Genomic DNA, 24370 nt, shown 5'->3' with positions numbered 1-24370 from the left:
TAGCTCCTGCCACTGAGAGAGTGGGCAAGTCTGGGCAGTATGAAGTACTCTCCAAGTGCTAAGCATTATAATCAACCTGGCATCCTGTCAGCTGGGTGTGCTTCACAGGACCCCTCTTGCTCTGAACTGGTCTTAGACTTCCTCAGGACTGAGGGAGACAGAGGTTTTTGACCCAAGAGACTTTGGAGAGTTTTAAATGGGGTAAGTGACATCATTGCCAGAATCCCAGCATTTATAAACAGCAGAGAGCTGAAAATGATCCCAGGGCTGTGGAATTCTAAGCATGTTAACAACCACCAGCAGCTTGGGAACTGTGGGCAGGATGCTCAGTGTGATTGCAGCATCCCTCTGTAAAGCCCTCTGCTATTCCAAGAGATCACACAGATTTCATCAGACACATACCTTTCTTTTGTCCCCGTGCATCATGGTTATGTTTTCAATGCTCTTGATCTTGTTGCCTATGAACATGTTCTCCTGAACCACAATTTTTTGCCCTCTGGGGTTGCATCTGGAAGTAGAAAAGGAAAAGTGGTGTTCAGGAACCTGAGTCACTACAGATAATGTAAGGAGGTGTTATTAAAGTGAGACAGTGTCATTCTTAAGCAGTAGTCTTAGGTCTTAAAAACCTTCTACAAGCTGTTGCTGATAAAGATCATTGCCTCTTTCTAAAACTGCTGTATTCCTTCATTGCAGCATTTCAAAATTATTTAGGACTCACCCTGACAAAAGCGACCGAAGATCAGCACATAAGCAGCCAAGAAACCCCCAGACTTTCTGCAGACTGAAACATGAGCATGCTAATTAAATCAAGTGATTTTAGTTTGGCTAGTAGGAGTCCAGCTCTGTGCAGTCATGGCTCTTTACATTCTGGTTTGAGCACTTGCAATGCATTTCAAAATTCAAAATGTGTATGTAACACATGTTGTGCTGGTGTACATCTGCACCATCCAAGGTAAAGGGCTTTTCTAACATCTTTAACTTGATAAATGCATGGGACTTCTTGTGCTTAGCAGCACAAAGGCTTTAGGAGCATATAGACTTCTACAGGTGATGACCAAGGTTCACTACTGCAGAAAGCTAACACGTGAATCAGCTGTGCCTTTGCCATATCAGTGCAGAACATTAACACCCTGGGTCAAGGGAGGGTTTATAGCTTTCAAAACAGCCTCGTTAGAAGCTGCCTTGGGTGACTTCCTGCAAGGCACTATTCTGTCTTAAGGATGAAGGGAAAAAACTCAAAGGAAGCAAATCACATCACAGCTATAAGGAACAATGACAGAGTTTGGGGATTCAAAGTACACCAGTGAGGAGGGGGGAGAGAAAGAGGGAGAGAGAGGAAGTGAGACAACAGAAGGAAGTGGGGTCTGTGTCATTTCCCACAGGAATCCTCCTACAGCTTCTGCTGGAAAAGATAAGGCTGCCCCAGAGGCCAGGAGAGGTGGACGCCACTCTGCAATTGTGTTTGAATTGATAAGATCAGAGTCAGGGAGCTGGAACAAGGGTTATGTGAGGTCCTTTGCCACCAAGGCACTCATTCAGAACTGGCTTTATTCAGCATTTGTGACCAATTTTCTCTCCCTTGACATAAAAGTCTAGAAAAGACTTCATGTAATCTCTGCGGCTTTCCTATGACTGTGTAGTATTTCCCTATGGCATTTCCATCCTGCTCCAGCTTGAACACCCTCAGAGCAGCAGCTTGTGTGCCTTCTGCTTACCTGAGGTGCCAACAGCCCTGTCTGAGCCTATAGATCATTGCCATGCAACTTCCTGGCCGAGTGTCAGCAAGATGAGGGGTGCTTTCCTTGTGCAGGGACAGTGGGTCACTTCTCAGACCCAGCATTGCTGCCAGGCTGCAGTACAGAGCCTGGGACACCAGTGGCTGTTTGTCACTTTTCCTTGTCAATTGCAGCATTTGGAAAAGCACTGAAACTGAGAAAATAAGGAACCATCCAACAGTTTTCTCTTTTGTGTCCTAGAGTTGCTGCCTTCTTTTTATGGATGTAAAAGCTGCCTTCATCCTCATCACCACAAAACAGAGCTGAAATGCAGCTGCAGTGGTTACAGGTGACTTCTCCACATCCCTGGGACTGCCACAGGAACACTGCCATTCAGATCTGAGTCCAGGCCCTGCCTCGTAGATCACTTCTGCAATAGGAACAAGGGAGGTGTCTACTCATAAAAGGTAAATCCCAAAAGGCATCTTGTGCCTTAACCATACAGGCTGCATCCAAGAGGGATAAGAAAATATGTTGGTAAGTCAGAGGAATGTTGGTAGACGAGATAAAGGAGTTTCCAGTCTGACTGGTATTCATTTTAAACTTATCTGACACAACTCTGATAATCTAGAAGGGGAAATCTATGGGGAAATCACTGCTTGTGATCACTAAAACACACAAGATGTGGTGGGAAGAAGTGATGTGGAGCCAGCAGCCCATTTAGCAGTGTGTTACCCACAGTGAGAGCTGCCCATGTGCACTTACAGCGTGTCCGTGAGGCTGCAGGGCTGCCACTTCCACTCAACCTTTGGGTCAGGATTCCCACTTACAGTGCACTGGATTTTGTGCTTGCTTCTTAATTCCACTCGCTCGATCTTATCAAAATCAGTTTCCTTCTCATAGATTTTGGGTCTCTCTAAAGAAAAAACAACAACAACAAAATAAGTACAAAAGAACAAGTTTACACCGGTGTTTCCATCAAAGGTTTGGCAGCCCCTTGCTGCCACCACTAACAGTGATGGTTTATTGATGCTGCTGAAGTTGTAGGGCAGTTATCAGCAATACTGAAAGCATCATGCACACAGAGGAACACAGGCACTAGTTCTGATGTTTCAGAGATGCATCACAGCACTACCACATTCATCTGAATTGCTTTCAAATGCCACTGTGGCCATGCTACGCTTCTAAAAATGTTATGCCATGAAACATCTATCACTTGGGGACTGCAGGATCAGGCTGGTGCTGCAGGTAGTGGTGGCACCACAGTGTTTGACTTCTGACGCCACCTCCAGAGAGGAACCTTATCAAGCAGCTGCTGCTCTGCAGCATCACTACCACTGTGCGAGGTTCTCCCCCGGGTCACTGCAGAAAACTCCTTTTGATCTGAAAACACTGCTTACCTTTTCCATTTATATATGCCATGCACTGGATGAATGGGAGAAGAAGGCAAGGAAGAAGTGATGGATGGAAACCACTAGTAGAGTTACACCAAGAAATCCTTACTACAGAAATAGCAAAAAGATTGAAAAGGTCACTGCGTTATTCCCATCTGGAAGGACTGCAGGATCACACCCTTGAATTGGAAATCTCACCACAGCAAATTTGCATGTGTGACACTTTCAGGGCTGCTTGTTGCCAGCAGGAAAAAAAAAAACACTTTGTCCCATTTATTTCCAGCTCCCACAGAAACAGGCAAAAATGAGAAATAATGTTAAAAAATCTCCAAAGTGAACTGAACTTTTCCTAACCTTGGAGAGGGTGGGTTTGAGATTGGAATGAAAGCACAGGCTCTTCCCTTGTGCAGACAGCTCTGCCCATCCCTAGTCCTATCTTTGTCTGCCTCTCATAACAGGAAACCACACAGATTTATTGGTTGGGGTCCTGCAGTGGAACCCCTCTGTCCAGCCGAGAGCGGCCGCTTTACATGAAGGCTTTTGACAAGTTGGGAAGTGAATGCAGATTAGCTTTCTATTTTTTGGTTTAACTTATTTTTCTGCTGTCAAGGAGGCCCCAGATGTATAAACAGAAGCCACTGCCCACCTCATTAATCTTGAGCCCTTTCCTTATTCCTTTTTCTTCATTTTTTTCCCTTCCAGCCCTCCTCTCTTGCCCAAGGACCCACCATGCCAACTCCGTATCTCAGCAGGACCCTCAACGACCATTCTTCTTGCTGCCAGGTCAGACTCAGAAGGTTATTCTGAGCTCAACATTGCCAGAAATACATCAGGTTTCCTTCTCCACCCAGTGAAAGCAATTGACTATAGCTGCTTCAGCTATATCCCAACATTCATAGTAAAACCTTTGCTGCTCTAAAGGACCTTAATTAGATCCCAATTAGCATTTCACTTAAAGAAAACCATGAACGACAGGACTTGGTTTGGTTTTGCTGTTGCACCCTTCTTTGCCTTTTGCTCCCCTTTGGTCTGCCTGCACATGCATCTCTGCCAGGGTCCAAAGTCTACTCCTCACCTCAGGGGCAGCACTGACATTTTGGGACAGAGGAGGGGAAGCAGGGAGCAGATGGAGCAGCTCTTCAGCCTTTGCCTGAGGTCTTTCCTGAACATCCTCATCAGGAAGCAGGAGCATTCTGGGCTAAGCAGTGTCTTGCTGACCAAGTGCACGGAGATCTGTGGGTGTATGGTCCATCCACGGCACAGACTTTTGGCACCAATGTTGAATTTCCTTGTAACTAGTGTCTCATTTCCCACCACCAAATTATTTCTGATCATAAAAATAATTTTGTGAAATTCCCCACAGACAGAAGCGCATTCTTCATGGTCTCATACATTTTTCCTTTCAGTCTCAAATCCTTTATTTTACATGTTTGGACTGAACTCAAAAGCATAATTTTCACTCAGAAATAGAGACTCGTGTTCAGTGTGAAAGATTACTCGAGTGTTGTGCTTTTAAGCTGAAAGAACAAAGATTTACACACCTGGGGAGAGGGACAGTACGCCTGGTGTTTGTTTTTGTCTGAAAGAGCATGAGGGACAAACTAAGTTTGCAATCTTTTAATGTTAGGAGATTTTTTTTTTTTTTTGTGAAATGATGAATGAGTTGAATGTCATTTAAATTATCCTTCTAAAAAAGAAATAATAGTTTTAACTTGATCTAATTAAAATAAGAACATCTGTGAGTGACAAATGAATTCCTAATTCCACAATTACTTCACTGCACAGCACTATTAAATATTACCTGAAACCTAGAATGAGTCAAAATGATTCATCAATTGAAATAATTAGTATTTATGAGGTTTGAGCAATTATTTTCTTAAATCTTGAGGGGCTGGCTAGAAGTGCCTCCCCATCATTTCTCTTGCAGTGCATTACAACATAGCTAGTGTTGGGTAGTAAATTCTGGGCATGGCATTCAGAAACATAAGTGTTTTTGTAAGTTTCTCTCTCTTTCTCCCTGCACAGGGTGCAGTGGACGTGTGTGTTACCCTTGGAGCGACTCTTGCTTTGGCATTACCCCAGTGGGAGCGCAGCCCTCCCCCTGGTTTGGAAGCAGTTCTCTGTGCTGTTAGAGATGCTGGCATCCGGCCCCGTGTGCCTCACGTTTGTGGTGTTGAATGTGCTGGGCAACATTTATTGGGCTGAAAACTCAGTGAAGCTCTTCACACTGTGCTAGCTACGTGCTGGCCATCCTACCACAGTGCCCCTGACAGCCATTCCTTTTGTTCATTGCTGGACCAGATTCTGCCTGCAGAAAGTGCCTCCATCAGTGACAGAAAGCCTTGGGCCTGCTAAGCTCACTGTCTTCTCTGCTAGGAGCTCACCTTTTAGATTTGCACAGACTGTAACCAGTGGGCAGCTGCAGTAACCTTGCCTGCAGAATGGCTCTGCACTTGGCAGCTAAGGATTTTTTAACCTAATGCTGTGATTACTTGATGTACACCTAATGGTGTATTTCTCAGACAGCTCTCTCCCTCTTCCATGCCTGCTTTGCTTTCTCCTTCACATCTGCTTACAAAGCAGTGTGGTGGGTTATGCACCAGCTCCTGTACATCTCTGCTTTGTGCGGGTGTGGGGGGAGGCTTGGGGTAGGAATCCAGTGGTACGCACTGCCAGAATCCAAGTCTATTTCAGGTTGCACCTTAAATTAAGCATCTAAAAAAACGCAGACACATTTGCATGTATATAGCTATCCTTAAGCATGCAAAAAACCAACCCTGTTGGAGCCTGAGAGCACCACAACAGCAGAGTGACACAGCAGCTGCCCCTGTGCTGTGCCCTGCAGTGCTCTCTGCCTGCTCCCCTGGGCACAGTGCAGCCCTCCTGGCTCCTCGTGGGCTCTCCAAACATTTCCCCATGTGTTCTTGCCCTGAGCACTCCTGCAGCAGTGCTGAGCTGCACTGAGCTGCACTGCACACTGCACATCACTGCACACTTCCTTGCTGACCTCAAGCATCCCTCGCTGTCCCACTTCTTGCCTTCAGCCCCTCCCCAGAGATCTGACTGCCTGCTTCCAACCTCTGCCTCCCATCCCTTGACTGCTGCCCTGCCCAGGCTGAGTTTTCTCAAGCAGAAGCCAAACAAACCTTAAAAGCTTTCTCCTCTCTGGCTGTATTTGCAATGTGCAATGTTCAGGGGGCTTTAAATGTATCAAAATAAGTGGGTTTTTGTCTCTCGGCTGAAAGTGTGATTGTATCCCCAGCCCTCTCTGCAGAGGTGCAATTGCTGGTGTGAGAACTGACCCGAATAACTAACGACTTTGCTGCTGCTGCACTGAGAAATGCAATCAAAAAGCAGATCTGCTTACTGTAAATTTCAAATTGATCAGCATTATGCAAATCTCATCTCACTTTCTTGTGTAGTGTTTAGTCTGTAACGTTAGGAGAAGACTGGGACATTGACCCCATGGCATTACTCCTTTGGCAAGAGACTCTTTTATCTCTCAGGCATAGCAGAGGTTATTATGGAGCTGCGTACTTGTCACCCAGAGGAGCATCCAAATATAGAGGCCAGCACATAGAAATGTTCTCTGTATTTTGCTTTACTTCCAGTGACCTGAACAGAAATGCTGTTTACGCACCTTCCCCACTACTAACTGAGTTTCAAAAATGTTTTCATATTGAGCAATCATTAAAACACCACAGTGTCCAGTGAAGCATTTTGCCTCAACCTGATGTACTGTGCTGGACTATGGGTCTTCATTAAAAACTATTCACAGTGTCCATTTGATTTCAGTTTGCCCTTTCTATTTCCCAAAAGCAAAAATAATTTGCACTTCAGAATATTTCATCTGTGTTTCTGTGGTACTTAATGGAAATAGAAGCTCTGCAAGCTGAGCCAGGTGAATACTTGTAACGTAGATAGGAAGCTCATTAACACATGCTTAGACTGGTCAAATGGTATGGGCAAAAGAGGATGAAATTTCCCTTGAGTAAAAACACTTCATCTGTGTTCAGCTTACAAGTGATCATTGCACTTCTTCATTTTTGTTGAAAGAAAGAAAAACTGTCTGAATTAAATTAGTTAAAATGACTTTTGTTTTAGGCTGAGCAGATCGTTGTATTTAACCCCAGCTGTTTCCTTCTGGGTGGCTGTCTCGTCCTATTGGCTGTTTTGTTTTGCTCTGGGTGGATTACACACAACCAGTGCCAGGATGAGCTGAGCAGCCCAAGTCCCTCCATGGGTCCCACTGTCAGGAACAGCTTTGGGCTCAACAGTAATGGGCCCCAGCCTGTCCTGCAGCACACTGCCTGCTGCTCCTCTGCAAGCTGCTGCTGCAGGCTGCAGTGCCAGCAGGGTGGGAGCAAATGGCACAAAAGCCATCCAGTTGGATACTGGATGAGCACATTGTAAGAAGAATCACAGTGCTCCTGCCCTACCTTACTGGGAATGTTGTGGTTAAGATGATTGCCGTTTGGTTTGTATTTTTCATGACCTTGTAAAGTCACTTTTAGATGTCTCTCTCTGTACCTTGGAGGAAGGAGGCTGTCTCTTTTTCAGTCGCATGTCACCTTTCCCAGATCTGTCACCATCACCTTTCTCCTCCAATGCTTTGGGGAAAAAAATAAAGTTTTTTCCTGTCTGTCTCTCATTCCTACCGGCTAAACAAGAGTTGAAAAATAAATGCAAGGTAGTGAGCTGCTTAATTTTTAACAGAGCAGGCAGTTTTCTAGGATTTTTCTCCGTGCCCCCTTTGCCTGCTTTTCAGAGGAGAAAAGCCCCATTTAATATACCTACAGACTTGGCTGAGAGCATGGAAACAAGTGCTGCCACTTCCCAACTTCTCCCAGCTCTAGATTTCAAGGGCTGTCAGAAGGGGATTGCTGCTGCAAAGACATGAGCTGAAAGTCTCTGATTTTTCTGGCAAACTACATCAGGCCCACACCTTCCTCTCCCTAAAATTGGTTTGGTAACTCCCAACAAAAGGAAAAAGGTCCATCAGGCTTTTTCACCAGGGAACACACAGAGGCTGGGGGCAGGTTGGGCCGCAGGGCTGCAAGTGTGCAGGGACTGTGTGATGTCTGTGAGAAAACTCCTCATCATTTGCTAGTAATTGTGCAAGAATGGCCTGATGCAGTCAGTTTGTGTTCCACATTCTTTCTTTTTTTCATGTATCTCCCAGGTCAAGTTTCTCTGCTGCCTGTGCCTGTTATCAGAGACCTGAAGGACAAACTGGAGCACCGTGTGATGGTGCAGCACTTCACACTTGCTTTCTCCCAGAGCACTGGCTAAAGCCAGAGCTGGCAGTACACGCAAGGAAAGCTAAGCAATGGGCTCAGGCAGGAACACACTGAAATAACAGCTAGTTGGAGACAGGCTGTGTTTTATACACAGGTTTCTAAGTTTGCTCATCTGGCCCAGGAGATGGAAAGTCACATTTTCTATTTTGGCTTTTCCTGAATGGGTTATCCTCCAAGGAGCTACACTGCAGTTGGATGTGACATACAACGGAAAGCCAGTCCTGGCAGAATACTGACACATGCAAGCAAGGTGAAGGTTTTTGCAGCCCCACTTCTCCTATCTGGCTCAACCTTTTCACCTAATTGCAGTATTAATACAAAGAAATTCCCATTTCTCACATCTAATGTCCAGCAGAGGTTTCTGTGGCCCTTCCGTGCACTGAGGACTGTGTGTGACTCCCCTCTGCTGCCCTTAGATGAGCTCCATCCCTCTAAGAGCTCTTTGCTCTGACCTGGCACAGCCCAGTATTAATTAACCTCATCCTGAGGGCTGTCTCCCTCTTCAGATTATTTCTGGATCTGGTTAAGGTGACGAAGTATTGTTCCCATGGATCACCATGTATTTATTAACTTCTGTGGAGATCACTGGGGACTCCTTTGATGTCAACTCATCCCTTGCAAGCCAAAGTAGGTCAAGCACAGAACTCCCTTTGCCTTTGATTTTAAACCAAATATGAAGAGCTGGCCTGACTACAGAGTAGGGCAACACACGCATCATTAAGTGCTCTGGAGCTAAATTCTCCCTAGTAACAGAAACTGAGGTACAGCCATCTCGGTGACATAATGGGGAGCACATGGCAATGCACATGTGAATTCTGCATGCTAGGGGTCTCCTAGTCTGGTCCATGCCCAGAAGAGAGGGAATTTGTAAGGAGCCTGTGAATAACTACTGCTTTTGGTAGAGCTATTGCTAGCACTTTGCTTTGCACTTCTTAGAGATACAATGAAGAAGCTTTGGGGATCAAGACTCTTCGAGGGAATGTAATTTCAATTGACAAGAGCAGCAGGAACCCAAAGCAATATTTGCTGGAAGAGCCTTGACAGAGCACAGGAGAGAAACTTTTGGACAAAGGAGAAAGGAAAAGTGGTGAAGGAGGTTATTCATCCAGGGTTTTTTTTTTTTTTGGAATTAACTTCTGCTCCTATACAACTTTCACTCACAGCATGATGGTCAGAGCGTGCTGACTGCCCCACAAAGGGCTCAGCAAGAATTCTGATGCATGCAGATGACTTGTGCAAGGGTGAGAATGAAATGCAGCCTGCTTCCCCATAAATAGATTTGGGGATTTTTTGTTTATGTTTTGTTCTGAAACGGCTTTGTACTTCAGCCTGCAATAACTCTTTTCTCCCACGTTTCTCCTCCTTGGCTGGCTCAGATGTGCAGCCACCAGCTGTTTGCTAGGATTGTTCCTTCTTCTTGCTCCCTCTCCTCCAAATTCTTTAGGACATTATTTTCTTGAAGCTTTTCTCAATAAGAATTTAATCAAACAAAACAAAAACACAGCAACCCACCGCTTCTTGGACAGTGTTTGATGTGTAAATATGTAAAGAAGGAGAGTTTTGAAAATGCAGTCAGCTGCCTCCTGGGGACTTGAGTCCTTCAATGAGCCAATAGGACCCCACAAGGGAGATATGTGCTCCTCTAAGATGAAATTCCAGCTGCACTGAGAGCATGGGTAACCAGAAGCACAGCTAAGCCACTTCTTAAAGACACTGCTTGCATAGCAGCGTTATTCTTCTCTGGGCCAGACAGCAAGTGCACAGTTTGGTGTGCCTGCTTCCTGCATATCGCTGGGGCCAGCACTGCCACCAGCTCCCAGGCAGCAGCTCAGGGCCTTATTTGCCCATTTGCTTCTTGTCTCTGTGGAGCTGAGACGATAAATACCTCTGCTCCCTGCAGACACTCATCAGTTTTATGGCCATATCAAGCTTTGCAGGGAAATAGCTCCTACTTTCTGCACTCATTACTATGAAGCAAAATACCTTGCAAGTACAGTACTTCATGCCAGAAGTGCTGTGCTGGCTACCAGTTAAGTGTGGAAGATGATTCCAAAGAAAGCTTGCAGCAGTGCAGGTCTTTCAGCAGGTCAGGAGATACAGTGCATGTAAGCTGCTGTCCTGCAGGGCTCGGGCAGATCCCTTATTTTCTCATCCTATTATTTAAGGGGTTCTCTTCTGTTGTTATTACAGAATAAAATGCACTGCAAAGTTAATATAACACAACTTGATGAGTAAGAGTTCTAGTGCTATTTATACTTTGTTTGTGGATAACATTTCACAACTCTATTAACTTTGAACTTCCTCTACACCTAGTTCAAATTGACAGTGATGGGTTTGTCACAGCACATTGCCTGCCAGTTACCTTATCTGTGCTGCTCAGGAGAATTAATGATGTATTACTTTGAAGGCACTCACAGGAGAGGGGGCTGTATGCTCGCTTATAATTTCTTCAGTGTAGCATCTATTTGCAGGAAGAGAAAGTATTCAAATGATATTTACCTTTACATTCCAAAGCCTATTTAAATAAGACAGTTCAGAATTTGCTTTCTTTCCCAGATGCAGCTCTGAAATTTAAAAGACTGGCCCTGCCTTCCGGGGACTAATGCTGTTACTCAAAAAGAAATGCTACTCCTCAGGAGTAGCTCATCAGGAAGCCCCTTGATGGGCATGCAGTTGGCATGAGGCTTGGCAGGTGGGCTGCTGCGGGCACCACCTCTAACACATGCTGCAAAACTGATGCTCCTACCACTGCACTGACTTGCAAACCCAAGAGAATTTTTCCATGAAGTCTGTTAATACCAGTGTTCAAATTCCAACTTCAGTAATTGCAGACTGCCTGGTTCTAAGCAGTGACATTAATCACCCCTTTCAGCACAGAGATGGTTCTGTTTCAGCAGTGGGCAAGGTAATCCTACATATCTGCAAAGCATTTTGGCCTCCTCCTGCTGAAATGCCAAACAATTGGATCTGCCCAGGTGTGATATCAGGACATCAGTCATGGGGACTGGAGATTAAGTGTCAGGCTATTTGTTTAGGAGTCGAGGGAAAAATTAAAAGCTGCATTCAGGTTGTTTTTTGAATATAAAGCAAATCATGCCCAGATCTGAAAAAAAAGCAGTCCATTCTCCCTAGCTGAAAGCATGAGAAAAAAAGTATTTTCCTGCAGTCAGATAAGCTTCAAGAACAGATTTTTCCTTTTTTGATCTCTTCCCACATGCATCTGGGCTGAATGACCCCATCCTTGGGTCGCATGCTTCAGATCCACACGCTGGGTTAGCACTGCAGAGGGAAGGGCCTGGCGAGGAAGAGAGCTTCCCTAGTTTTGTTTCACTCCTATCTGCAGTCCAGGCAAATACCTCATTGTTTGCAGTCATTTGCTTAAAAACAATGGCTTTCATTGGCAGGTATTTTCCACTTCGTGTCTCATTTGTGGGATGGCCTTTTTTACCAGTAAAGAAGCACCTGCTGCTCATGTTTCCTGTGCTTCAAACAGGCAGTACCCTCACTGGTCAGCAATGGTCCTGCAGCTGCTGGCCTTTGCATAATCTTAAGAAAGGGTGTTTTGCAATGAAATAATTATTCCTGATTGAAGTCTTCATTGGGCTGATCTGAAATAAAGGCTGACAATGAGCACCATGCTAGGCAAGCACTGTGTGAGAGCCAGAATAACACATGCCTGTACATACAAGAGAGATGAAAGGCTTGTACTGTACTTAACAGCATGGATGGTTTAATCCTGAAATAGCATCTTGCTCCTACAAACAAGGTCTGTTTGTTTTTGATATGCCTATTTGTGGAATGGCTGCTCTTCAACTAAACATTCTCTTTCGCACGCAAATGCTAATATTTACCTTGACAAGATAATTTATTATCATTCTTAATTTTCTCTTCCTTTGAATGTTTCTGTTCTCTAACAAGACAGCAGAACCATTGTATGGATAAACAACCCCAAGGGAATAAATGGCCTCAGTTTAACACATTCCTGGCCATCACTGAGCTGACCATGAGCATGTTCCCAGCAATCTCCAGTCCTATAGAACACATTAAGGGTTGTTTAAGTTGGTGCAAGCACTAGCTTTCTCAGTAGGCCAAGTGTGCCCAGGTAACAAGTTCTCCATTTGTTACGCATTATTCCTTTGTGAAAGGTGAAATGAGAAAAAAAAACAAATGCTGGAAGTTACATAGTGCAACAGTACATAAGTAATTCAAGACAGGACAACTGAGAATATTTTTAGTTGTAAAGAGAAGAAAGAGAAAAGAATTCACCAAGAAAAGAAAACAAATCTCCATCAACCACTTTACCTATCTCACTGCCTGAGCAAACCTTGGGAAATACAAAAGAAACCAGAGCTAAGATGCTGAGCTCCTGCTGGGCCTCATGATTCTGTCTCTGTTCCTAAGTTCACCGCATTAAAAGAAGCAGTAGATGTGCAAAGAGACAATGAGCTCTGCCTTCCATCATCCCAATGAGGGAGATTAATAAATGTGACTCCAGTATTTCCATTCCCTCTCTGTCAAGTAAGCCAGCCTCACTGCACTCCATTTTCTTTGTATCCTCCTGAAAAATGAGCCTATCCCTCAAATACTCCCAGCAGATAAATGACAACACACTAAACATGAAATGCAGACTTAGTATTTCTGTCGCAGGATGATGGAGAGACATGAAAGACAGAACAGCTTATCTGGTTCCTTCCGCCAGCACATTTGGGACTCTTCCTATCCCAACAGGATGTTCCCCAGTGTTTTGCCCAAGCTAGTTCTTAATCTCAGGGGATAAAACTTCCACCACTTCTCTTGGGAAACTGTGCCCCCAGCTCCAGACCTCACTACTAGATATCCTCCCAAACTCCTATTGACAGGCTCTTCACTTTCAAGCCATTTCCGTGTCCCTCTGCAGACACTATCCCAACAAAAAGATGGTGCAGTCTATTTCTGAGGTGCAACAGCTCAACAATTTGGTGGAAGGTAGTTTTAGATGATCTGATTTCAGCCTAGCTGCTCACTGCAGATCTCCATTCTATTGCCTCTATTCAGCATGGGTTGACATGAAATGGATCATCAGGGTTTCCTAAACAAGGGGGTATTCTACGCACAGTGCTGTAGTAGCTCATTTCTGGTAAACATGGGGACTTCTGTCTCCTTTCTGCTAACTGATAAAATAATATCACACAGAAAAAGAGAAAGAACACAGCAGTATCATTACAAACATCAAGTTCTTACCTGTCACTACCAGCTGCATGGTGAGGTTCTTGTATAGGCCATATTTTGCATTGCTCAAGACAATGGTGTAGTTCCCAGCATGCTTTGGTCGCACATCTCTTATGCCCAGCCTGTACTTCGCTGGGTCTGGCTCGTAACAAGTTTGGTTATCCTTGATCAGTTTGCCATCTTTGTACCTGTTGTGAAAGTCCCAGCAAGGCTCATCACGTGCACATGTGGCTGTTAGCCCTCAGAAAGCCTTACCCAAATGAGAGTGGTTAAAGGGTCATCCTTCAGAAACAGCACTGCAGACAGATCTGGAACCCCTGCTTGAACTGGGCTTCTATTCCCTTGCCCTTTCACACTAAGATTGAGTAGCATCTGCAGTGCTATAGGAAGAAGATATTTTAATGAATCTGAGCTATCAGTGCCTCTTGTATGCTCAGCTATTATCAGAAATGCAAATGGAGGTGCCCCCGAATTGTTGTGGATGGCAAACAGCAGCTTGCATGCGCAATACTAAGTGCAATAAATGATGGGTTAGCCCAAATTTGTATCATTAGTTTTAAAACAAGATATTAATTAATCACATATGTTTTTCAGCATGTATGAATGATCCTTTATTTATGAAAAAGTTAGGGAGGGTTTAGAGTCAACAGGCAGGAATTTACAACCCTGAGCCATCACTAGAAGTGGGTTGGGCGAGGCTCCATGACCTTCTCCTGCTCGCTGCTAACCCAGAGTTGGGTTATGAATATGAAATAGGGCAGACTTTGCCACACACAGAGCTTCAGACTTGGTGTAAGGAGAAGCTGGGGTGCATGTCCTGCTGTCTGAGCATGCTGAAAGCCTCCTCTGCAGTCATTCAAACTGCACTGAAAGACCTCCAATGTCAACATCTGCAGCATGTGGGGAAGGAGGCTCTGGTGGTCCCAGCTGCCACTGAGCTGCTGCGTGCTGAGCCCTGGGAACAAAGCCTGGCAGTGGAAAGGGGATGCTCCCACTCTAGCTCCCATAAAGGTTTTTATCTCCTAAAAACCAGAGGCAATTAAAAATAGCTCCTGGCACGCAGAGTTCATTGATTTGACTGAATATCGGATAATTTCTTGTTAGTTTGCTGCTAGGAAAATACAGCAAACCCATTCCTGAGCAACACCTTATGCTGGCTGCCAGGCCACCCTGAACAGCACTCAGCTGGCCAGGGAAGGGCACTGGGGAGTGTTGCCAAGCTTCCTGCACAGCTGGGACAGGCAGAACTGCTCATGGTGAGTGAGGTGGGGCTGGGAAAGCGACCTATGAAATGAAACATAGAGAAAGCAGCAGGGCTGAGGACAAGTGATTTAATGGCAATGAGAAAAATGAATGTCTCCTGCACTCACTGGCGGCCCCTTTTCACCTAATCCATCACAGTCCAGGTGGAGCCTTTACGGTGCGTAGGAGGCATTGCTGGTGGGACCCGATCAGAATAAATGATTTAAAAGATAAAAAGAGAAATATTTTTTCATGTTAATAGTGCGTCCTGCAGCTTTCTGTTGTGCCCTGCATCCCTGCAGACTAGCCACCACTAAAGCTGATAAACTGTCAGTCCTTCTCCAGCAGATTTATACTGGTTCCAATTTGTGTCTAGTGCAAACGAAACATCTATTTTTCCTGTAGGAAACTTTTTTTGTGTGTGTGACTAAAGGGGTAAAATAGCATGGGAAAGAGGTACAGCTTGCCACTTTCACAAAGCACACAGCAGCATGGAAAGGAGAAGTGACTCCTTGGCTGAGCTGTGAGGCCACAGCTGTGTTCCCAACTTCCACCTGCTGTCAGTGAAGGAACAGTGAAAACGTGCTCCAGACAGCAGCCTCAACAAGGCATGTTCTGCTTTTGCTCCAGGTGATGGTACTCACCAGGTAACAGTTGGGCGAGGGAAGGCATCCACCTTTGCAGCCAGTTTCAGTGACTTGTGTCCTGATGTAATCTCATAGTAAGGGCCTTTCTTGTGTGACACTTCAAGGAAAGGTTTGTCTTGAAAGAGAAACAAAGAGGAAGACAAAGAATGGTAGATTTGCCACAGTGCAGTGCTCGTATCTTTGCTCAGCGCTGTGTCTATCCTTGATCTTTTGCAGTTGCAGATGTGCAGAAGCTGGAAACAGCCAAATGTTATGACAGCCTGGTAGAGCAGTTGGGCTGCTCAGCTCTGCCACAGTCAGTGAATTATATCTCCATATTAAGGACAATTTATTTAATGAAGACAATCAGCAGCTGCTGTGCCCCTGGTGCTGCATGTCTAAGTGCTGGGGTATGCTGTCCCCATGCCAGCCTGACAGATTTTCCAGACCATCAGCAAACCACTCTTGGAGCTGTCTTTTCAAAGTAGCTCAGCCCCAGTTCACCCATACCCTCAGATACACCGTCTTGAGCTCTGTGATGGTTTTAAAAACATCATTCTGGATGCTGACTCTCTCATAGAATTATTACAGATTGTTAATGGCTGTTTCAACTAGTTTTCATTCTTCCTAATGACATTTAGATATCAGCAGATTTAGTAATGGGGCATTATCCTTCCAGCATAACAGTCCTGGCTCTTGGCTGTTACGGTTTAGCTGCAGAACTTACCATACACCGTAACAGTGACATTAGCTTCCAGCCTTGTTACATTGAATGTTTTGCATATGTACAGGCCTCCATCTTCCATGGTGACATTTTCAATTGTCAGGCTGCTGCCAACCTTATACACGGGTTCACTCTGGTCCATTGCTCTCCTGGGGTAGGGGTGCTGGAAGTCAGCAAAAGAAGAGGTCAAAAAGCAGCATAATCGGGACTGCTTTGTTTACCTTTTTGAAGTCCACCATAAAAGCAGTGATTCATAGCAAAATTATCATATCTCCTCATCATTGAAGTAAATATTATAAAAGACAAATCAGCAGGAATATCTCTTGTGTGAGCTGTCATTATCAAATCTAATAAGAAAGAAACAGTAGAACTGTGGCATGCGTCTGCTGAAACATGGGCATGCAGGTAAATAATGGGATGCTGCAAAGATCAGCCCTACCCAGGGATCTCACTGCAAAACTGCCTTTGGCTTCTGCAGGGTCACTGCTGTGCCTTTTTCTTTCAGGGTCACTGTCAGTTTTCTTGTCTTAGAAAGAAAGCCTACTTTCCAAAAGAATAACAGATATATTATGACAGCCAAATGCCAGTGCAAATTCCTGAAGAATCCGAGTAAGCATTTTATTATTCTGATAGGATTTTTGATATTTGGTCAAGAAATTTTACATTTATAATGTTCGAAATCTAAGGAGGTTTCTCTTCCATCATGTGGGTTTCAAGAAACAAAATTCAGTAATGCTGGAATTTAGAAGCTTGCACTTCTATAAACTCTATTTTTTTCTGTAGTTTCTTCACAGAAACAAAATCAAACATTCTTTGTTAAGTAAACAAAATAAGTCCAAAAATAATCGAATTTTAGGGGGCACATTTTACACCATTCCAAGAGGCTTAGATGCTCCTTTGAAATGTATATTTTGCAGAATTAAAATAGAAAGCAATCATTTTAATTCTGAACATCAAATAGAACCATGAATACTATATTGGATAAATGAACTGGTCTGGAACATACCCCTCCTCTCTGGCTCTCCTTAGGAGAACTGGAAGGTTCTGGAAGTACATCAAAGTGTCACATAGTTCTAGGTCAAATTCAGCATTTCTGTACTGCATTCCATAGAAAGCTCAAGAACCCACTTTCAGAATTTAAATTTAACTCTTTGGTGAGGTCTGAGAAAATACAATTGGCTTTTGTTCCACTTTCCCCTACTTAGTGTGCCAAGATGGGTGAGCAGATTGACAGCTTGCATGCTGCATGACTGCCCTTGAGACGTAAGTCATGAGCTGAGAAGAGGCCGCAAATAATGCAATAGTGATTTGTTCCAAGAAGAAATATTCTCTTCTGGCTTTTCTTGCAAGCATATGTTTAGCATGAGATTTGCAGTTTAATTTACAGGCTCAAGATGGTAGACACATCCTTCCAGTACTTGAAGGGAGTGTATAAACAGGAGGAGGAATTACGGTTTACATGGGTTGATAGTGATAGGACAAGGGGAGATTTAGGTTAGATACTGGGAGGAAGTTTTTCACTCAGAGGGTGGTGACACACTGGAACAGATTGCCCAGAGAGGTTGTGGATGCCCCATCCCTGGTGGCATTCAAAGCAAGGCGGGATGTGGCTGTCCCCCTCCATGGCAGAGGGGTTGAAACTAGATGACATTTGAGGTTCTTTTCAACCCAGGCCATTCTATGATTCTATGATTTTAGATTAATTCCAACTAAAAATACAATCAGTTGTAGGCGTACAAATGGTTGGCTGTATTTCAGAACAGCTAGCAGTCAGAACAGATTTTCCTTTTGGTTAGGAGACTGCATCAAAGCAGAGTCCTGAATTTCCATCAACTCACTCTCCCATTAGGACATGTCCATATGAATTCGATGCGCCCATTGATGAAGGTTTCTGCTTTGCATTCCAAATAGAGAGTTTCTCCAACCAGCAGCTTTCTGGGAGTTGCCTTCAGAGCCAGATTCTGCACTCTGTCCTCTGAAAGGAGAAGAATGAAGGTATAACCACACAGCACTCTATGCATAAATGACATTTAAAATAGAAACCACACTCTGAATGCCTCTCCAGCATCTGCTCCTTTCAGTTTTATAAAGCACTTCACCTTCTTCTTTAATACCTACGGAAACTGTTGGAAACACCAAAAGCACACAATGAAAAAACTAGGTCAGTTGTATAAACGCCTGAACATCAGCTGATCAAAGTGGTCAGATGTGGGCACACTTATTTATGAATTATTTTCTTGCTTTGGCCATGCTTGGCTGCTTGGCTCCAGCCTTCAATCCCAAAACATTCTGATACTGTTCTTGTACTTCTCTTCATTCCTAAGAACAAAGACTGAGATGTGACTCAACATTTTCATACCTCAGAGAGGGTTAATTTGTATAAAATATAACAAATTTCTCCTTTCCTCTGATGGACCATTACCTTTCCTTGTTGAATGGAACCAACAAATCACGGTCCTATGTATTAACTGATGTCTTAAATGCATCAACTCTGACAAAGCCTGCTTCAAGGCCATGCCTCTTGGACTATGGTGCAGCATAGCAGATACAATTCAAACTGCTGTACAGCGATACATTTCAGAGAAAGGTCTTGCTGGTGTGCTTTGGGGCTAGATAAGGATGTCCTCGTGGGTTTTTTAGCCTTGCATTCACAATTTTAGTAATAAATAATTACTCCAGCAATGAAAGAAAAATAGAGAGGGATTTACAGGATCTTTATTTGGCTGCTATACAAATTTGTCCTTGTTTAAAGCTGAGTGCTAATTGTATAGAAGGATGCTATAATCTAATGGGAATGAAGTCATAATCTCTCCTGTGAAAAATACAATGTATGAAGAAAGAAGTGCATTCTTGTTAGCTTCCAGTACTCCAAAATTTAATGATTGGTAGCTTCAAATTTGGATATAAATTCTGAGCTGAAGGGCAACTGTAAATACAAGGGAAAGCACATATTAAATCACCATGAGAAACCACATAAAAAGGCAAATATATGAATATGTTAATGAGATTTTTATACCATGATTTTGTGTGTTTAATGACCAGAAGCAAAAGGAAATCTAATGTTTGGTTTATTCTGAATTGGAATTTGCTTTACTGTAAATATTGCTCTATCCACGCAAACAAAGCCCCAGTGAGGTTTGCATAAAATTCTCCTGTTCTGTACCACCTCAACACCTGGCAATGTGAGTGGATCAGGAAAGCTCTACTGAAGAGGAAAAAAGGGGAAGAATGAGTTTGCTTTAAGTGTCACAGTTTGGACAGGCTACAGATACATAACAGTTAGATATACCAAATATTCTTAGGGCTAACTGATAAATAATAGCTGGTGGCTTAGCAATGAAACAGAAATATTGTGGTCATTCCCTGGCATGCAGTAGTCACTCACCCAGTTTCTGTACAAGGTAATAGGATGTGAACACACTTCCATTGATGTTTGCAGTGCATGTGAGCACTCCAGCATAAGTAAAAGCATGAGAGGGGATGACGAATCCTCTTTTTGGGTCCCACACCATCTTCTTGAAGGTTAAGTCTAAAGGATGAGGATACTGAAAGAGAGCAGACAATAGGAGGTGGCTGAGACATACCCTTTCTCCTCAGGTCATAGTGCCAAGCAGCCAAAGCTGTTCTGCTTTATAGACAAGGGAGGTATTTGACCTTTCAGGCTGGTTGGCGGTCTCATTCCATAACCATCTCAGGCAACAGCAACTTGTACAAATAGGAAACTCCTCCCTGAGGTACAACTGTTTGAAATCCAAAATTTGGACAATGTAACTGGGGCTCTTGATTCAGCAGCCACAAACCTCTCAGACCTTATGCAGGATACAGTGCCACCCATTTTAAATACAAGTTCCCTCATCTTTTTACTGAAGTAACTTTGCCTGTCCTTTGGAAGCTTTGCAGAGTAACCTTTTTGGAAGTGCCTAGGAACAAAACTTTGCTTTATGTAATTCTACACGTATGTACCGTGTGTTTTTCTCAACATACTTTAAAATAAGTGTTAAGTTAGGCCTCTAAAAGTCTACACCATTCTCTGACTCTATGATTAGCAAAGTGACGTAGACATCAGTCATCCTACATTCATAAATACTCATACTGTTCTGTGAGTCTTAGAAAAAAGAATCATAACTTGGATCTTCATCTCTGTGTTATGCAACACACAATTTGTTCTTCTGCCTCCAAACAAACAGTAGTCTTGTATGAGCTGTGTGGCTTAAACTGGATTCAGTTTAAATAACACTCCTGTTCTGATGAAATGTCAGCTACAGGCTTTGAGAGCTGATGCTCATACCTCTCCTGGGAACACACTGCTGATCAGGCTGGCATTGCTTTATGTCCCTTATTATCAAGTACTCAACACAGAACAAAGACCATGGAATTAAGAGTTTTGGGCAGAGACTGGTGGTCTTGCTCTGGGATGGCAGGCATGGCTTTCTTCTGGAACAATGGTCCTCTTCTGACAGTCAAAGCAAACACGGATTTTGGGAAAATGCTTTCAAAGCAATTGAGCTGTGCAGAGCCATTAGGAAAATTCAGGAAAAACTACAGAATGAGATCTGAGACCTGGGGCTTAATCGTGCTTTAACACCCATGAAGGTCAAAGCTGTAAGTGGCAAAGGCACGCTGGGCCAGATCAGTGACTAAACAGATCTGACAGGACTGAAAATGCTTTTTTGCCCAGAATTAAAATCATGTTAAGCAAAACTAAAAGTTCTAGTTTTGTGTCTTAGCATGTGTTTCTTAATAACAGAGACGATCTGTAGAGTTAGCCGGGATCTGTTTGGTATTAGTGAGTGCTACCTTTCCCCATACATATTTAAAGGCCAGAGAGTGCAATGATTTTAAAGTATAATGGTAACATAAGGAACTTAATTTACGGTGGGAAAAGTACATTTTCTACAAGAATAATAAAATGTGATAAAGATGAATTTCATGGTTTGGCAGCTCTGCTCTCTGATGGCAAGAGGAAGGGGAAAGAAAAAATAACCCTACTCAGGAGGCCCTTTTCAACACTACACACTTATTAAACATCTCCATAGAATATTCAAAAATATATATTTAAACAACCAAACAAAAAACGTCAGTGGTGCTTGGAGGAAATCACAGCGGCTTTCCTCCCTTTGAAGTGTGCTGTCTATAGGAGATTAAATTGGGAAGCAGAGGATGTTCTAAATTTGCCGGCTCGCGTCGCGCACCTCCCGGTCCCGCGGCCGTACCTCCCCACCCCGCTTCCCCTGCGCATGGGAAGCCGCCGCCTCGGCTCCACGCGGGGCCGTCGGATCCCCAGCCGGGCTGTGCTGGAGGTGACTTTCCGGCTGCTGGAGCCGGCACACAGCTCCTGAGAGCGTTCCCGTGGGAGCAGTGCTCAGCATCCCCATCCTTCCCTGCGCCCTGCTGCTCTCCCTTGCAGGGGAAGACTCTTTGGGGGACGATTTTCTTTGCAATTCAACAGGGAGATTTCAGTAGAGATTTCACTTCTCCAGCAGGTTGCCTCAAGGTAAAGGACTTAAGATTGCATTTGAAGAAATTATCAGGAGAGAGTTTAGCTGGCACACAGGAGAGGGGGCTGCCTATAAATAAGGGGATAAACCTGGAAGCTCCAAGGCCTTGTTTAGGCTCATGTGACTCTATTCCAGCAACAAATTTTGTTGAAGTAGGTTCACATAAGATGAGGATGTTTCATTTTTATAGCCAAGGAGAAGGCGATAACAGTTATCCAGGCTCAAGTGATAAGCTATAAATGGAGAGCAGCCTTATCCCCCCACTTTTAATCCCTACTGACAAAACTTAAAAATAGAGATCTGCTAAAGCAATAAGGCTTGTGCTGTCCTGTGCACGTCTGCTGGAAATTTGCCATTGGCTTCTGCAGGAGCTGGAGCTCTGTATCAGGCCTCCGTGTTTCGTGCACTGGCTCTCAGGAGGAGACACCCAATGCCTAGCAGGGGCAGAGCCCCTCAGACCCTCTGCCAGGCATCGTGTATCTGCATGCCCTGTTAGAACACCATCTTCAGCAGCACAGCCTCACATCTCATAGCCCTTCCAGAACAGGTTGTGGAAAAGGGGCAGTGGCAGAGGCAGCAGGGCAATGGAGAGGCACATCACCTACTGGGTAAAAGGCAGGACTGGAGCTACGAGACCCGTGTTCTGTTCCTTATTTTGTGATAGGTGTATATCTGAAGTGATTCAGAAGCCCTTGAACTGAGCAATTACATCCCTGTTGATTGACGGAGCCTACACTTCCATGTTTATTCCACAGACCATTCTGCAGCCTTTCAGGTGTGACTGCTGCAGAATGGAGCAGTAGCCGCTTATTTCTGAGATCAAAACTTGGTTTTAACTTCTGAAATCAAGCAGGAATGGGAAACAGTTCTGAGAGGTTCAAGATATAAAAGTGGTAAGCTTTAATGGAGGAACATCAAACCATGAGATGTGAACAACATTTGATAAACTCATCCTAATCCCACCAACAGCCTTATGCACAGTTCAGTACTAATACGTTGTGAGAGCAGTGCTTCCAGATGATTACCACCTTTGCAGTTTCCTTCTCAAACTTACTTTGCTTTGTCAATTTTATTTTCCACGTTACCCACTGTGTTGGCAGTGCAGACCACTGAGTTGTCTGAATTTCCCCCCAGCCAGCCACTTACCCGGGTAAGTTTGGGTCTGATATCTGGAGAAGTAACTCGGCAGGGGATAACAACTGTTTTCTTAGCCTCTAGGAGGTAGATGATTTCTGGATGCTCCAGGTGAATCTCCACAAATGGATTTCTGTAGTCTGCATAGAGAAGAACATTTTTTCAATGTTCAAACATTTTCAGCTAGTGAGGAAAAATCTCAGTACTTGAAATCTTAAAAATTCCATGTACCCCCTTCTGGAAGTTGGCTGCTCAGGCTGCTCTTGACAAAGGGTTCAAATAAATGGCAAAAGCCTCCCAAACTTCTCCTTTCCCAGTACCCCATCTGCTGGCAAACAGTGTTTTGCTTCAAATCGAGGGTGATCCATTGCTACAGCCAAGTGTTACAGCTGCCAATTTTCACCATTTCACTTTACATGAAATTAAGTTTTGATGGTGAGTGACTTTTAGGCTTTGTAAAGTGAATGTCCGTAACTCACTGGGCAGCACATCCTTCTTCACATCAGCTCTCAGCTCTAGAAGTTTTGATCTGCTAGAAATCGGTGCTTTTTTGACCTGTAGAGTAGTTTGAATGTGGGGTGTGAGGTTTGGATTTGCTCTTCCGTTTCAAAGTACAACTCCACTGACAAAGGATAACAGAAGTGGTTTATCTCACGCACTTTGTCATTGTTACCCCATGACTGTTAACTCGTCTGGGAATAGGTCATTCATTTGGGGATATCAGTGTTCATTTCTTTGCTAATGACAACAGCCCTTACTTAAGGAATGCCATGGAAATGTGTGAGTGCTCTCACTTGGAATCAATCTCAAAGAACAAACTGGATGTGGATCTGGAGTTCATGCTCTCCACAGCCCAGAATAGTTTCCCTCACAGAAACACAAAGTGTGAAAAGTAAGGATTGAGACAGGATAGTGGGACTGGGACTTTTGATAGCTCAATTTTAGCTGAGAATTGGAAATAGGGTTCTTAGCTGATGAAGTGTACCGTGTGCTTCAGTCATGATGAAATCAAATGGTGATACAGCTTATCAGAAAGGTCAAAACATGACAGAGTTGTTTTACAAAAGGACTTGGATTGCTGTGCAGGTACAAGAGCTGCATGATTAGCGTGGGGAGCTGTGACAAGGGGCCAGCAGGGCCCTGCAGAGCTCTTGTTGCACACTTTCTGATCTGAATGTGAGGCAGTGAAACTGAAGACAAAGACCAGAAATCCGATGATGTCTATCATTTTCAGTAACATCTTTTCATGTCAGCCTTTATTCCGTGCTATTCGCTTTTTCTGACTGCATCAATCTATTAAAAACATGCACTTTGGAGGAAAGGCACTGCAAGAAACATTGTGAGAGATACTAATTAGAATGAAAAATAGACCTAATCTCCCCACGTTTAGGAAGTTTCGGATACACATCTGAACTTTTTGGCTGGGCAGGCACTGGATCTAATCAAGCCTCCAGCTGAGAAACCTGATCTTGTGTCCACAACTCTGTAGCTTGTTCCAGCCCCTAAAACTAATAGGAAATATTTACGCT

The 24370-nt window shown here is 43.9% G+C and overlaps 1 protein-coding gene across 3 annotated transcripts in view; it reads right to left on the bottom strand.

Annotated features, from left to right (window-relative positions):
- Positions 1-24370, bottom strand: part of LOC136044318 (vascular endothelial growth factor receptor kdr-like) — a 115104-nt gene that overhangs the window by 47360 nt on the left and 43374 nt on the right. For all 3 annotated transcript variants that reach the window (XM_065729569.1, XM_065729571.1, XM_065729570.1), the window contains exons 4-11: positions 22854-22981; positions 19595-19754; positions 18048-18184; positions 16213-16372; positions 15504-15621; positions 13630-13805; positions 2481-2631; positions 403-508 (exon numbers count right to left, since the gene is read on the bottom strand). In XM_065729569.1, coding sequence (XP_065585641.1) covers positions 403-508; positions 2481-2631; positions 13630-13805; positions 15504-15621; positions 16213-16372; positions 18048-18184; positions 19595-19754; positions 22854-22981 — 1136 coding nt within the window. The remainder of the gene's footprint in view (positions 1-402; positions 509-2480; positions 2632-13629; positions 13806-15503; positions 15622-16212; positions 16373-18047; positions 18185-19594; positions 19755-22853; positions 22982-24370) is intronic.

The sequence above is a fragment of the Cyrtonyx montezumae genome, unplaced genomic scaffold (genome assembly GCF_038088225.1).
Source record: "Cyrtonyx montezumae isolate F1298 unplaced genomic scaffold, pur_monq_1.0 scaffold_11, whole genome shotgun sequence".
Classification (NCBI taxonomy): Eukaryota; Metazoa; Chordata; class Aves; order Galliformes; family Odontophoridae; genus Cyrtonyx; species Cyrtonyx montezumae.
This window is presented reverse-complemented; position numbering and strand designations above follow the sequence as displayed.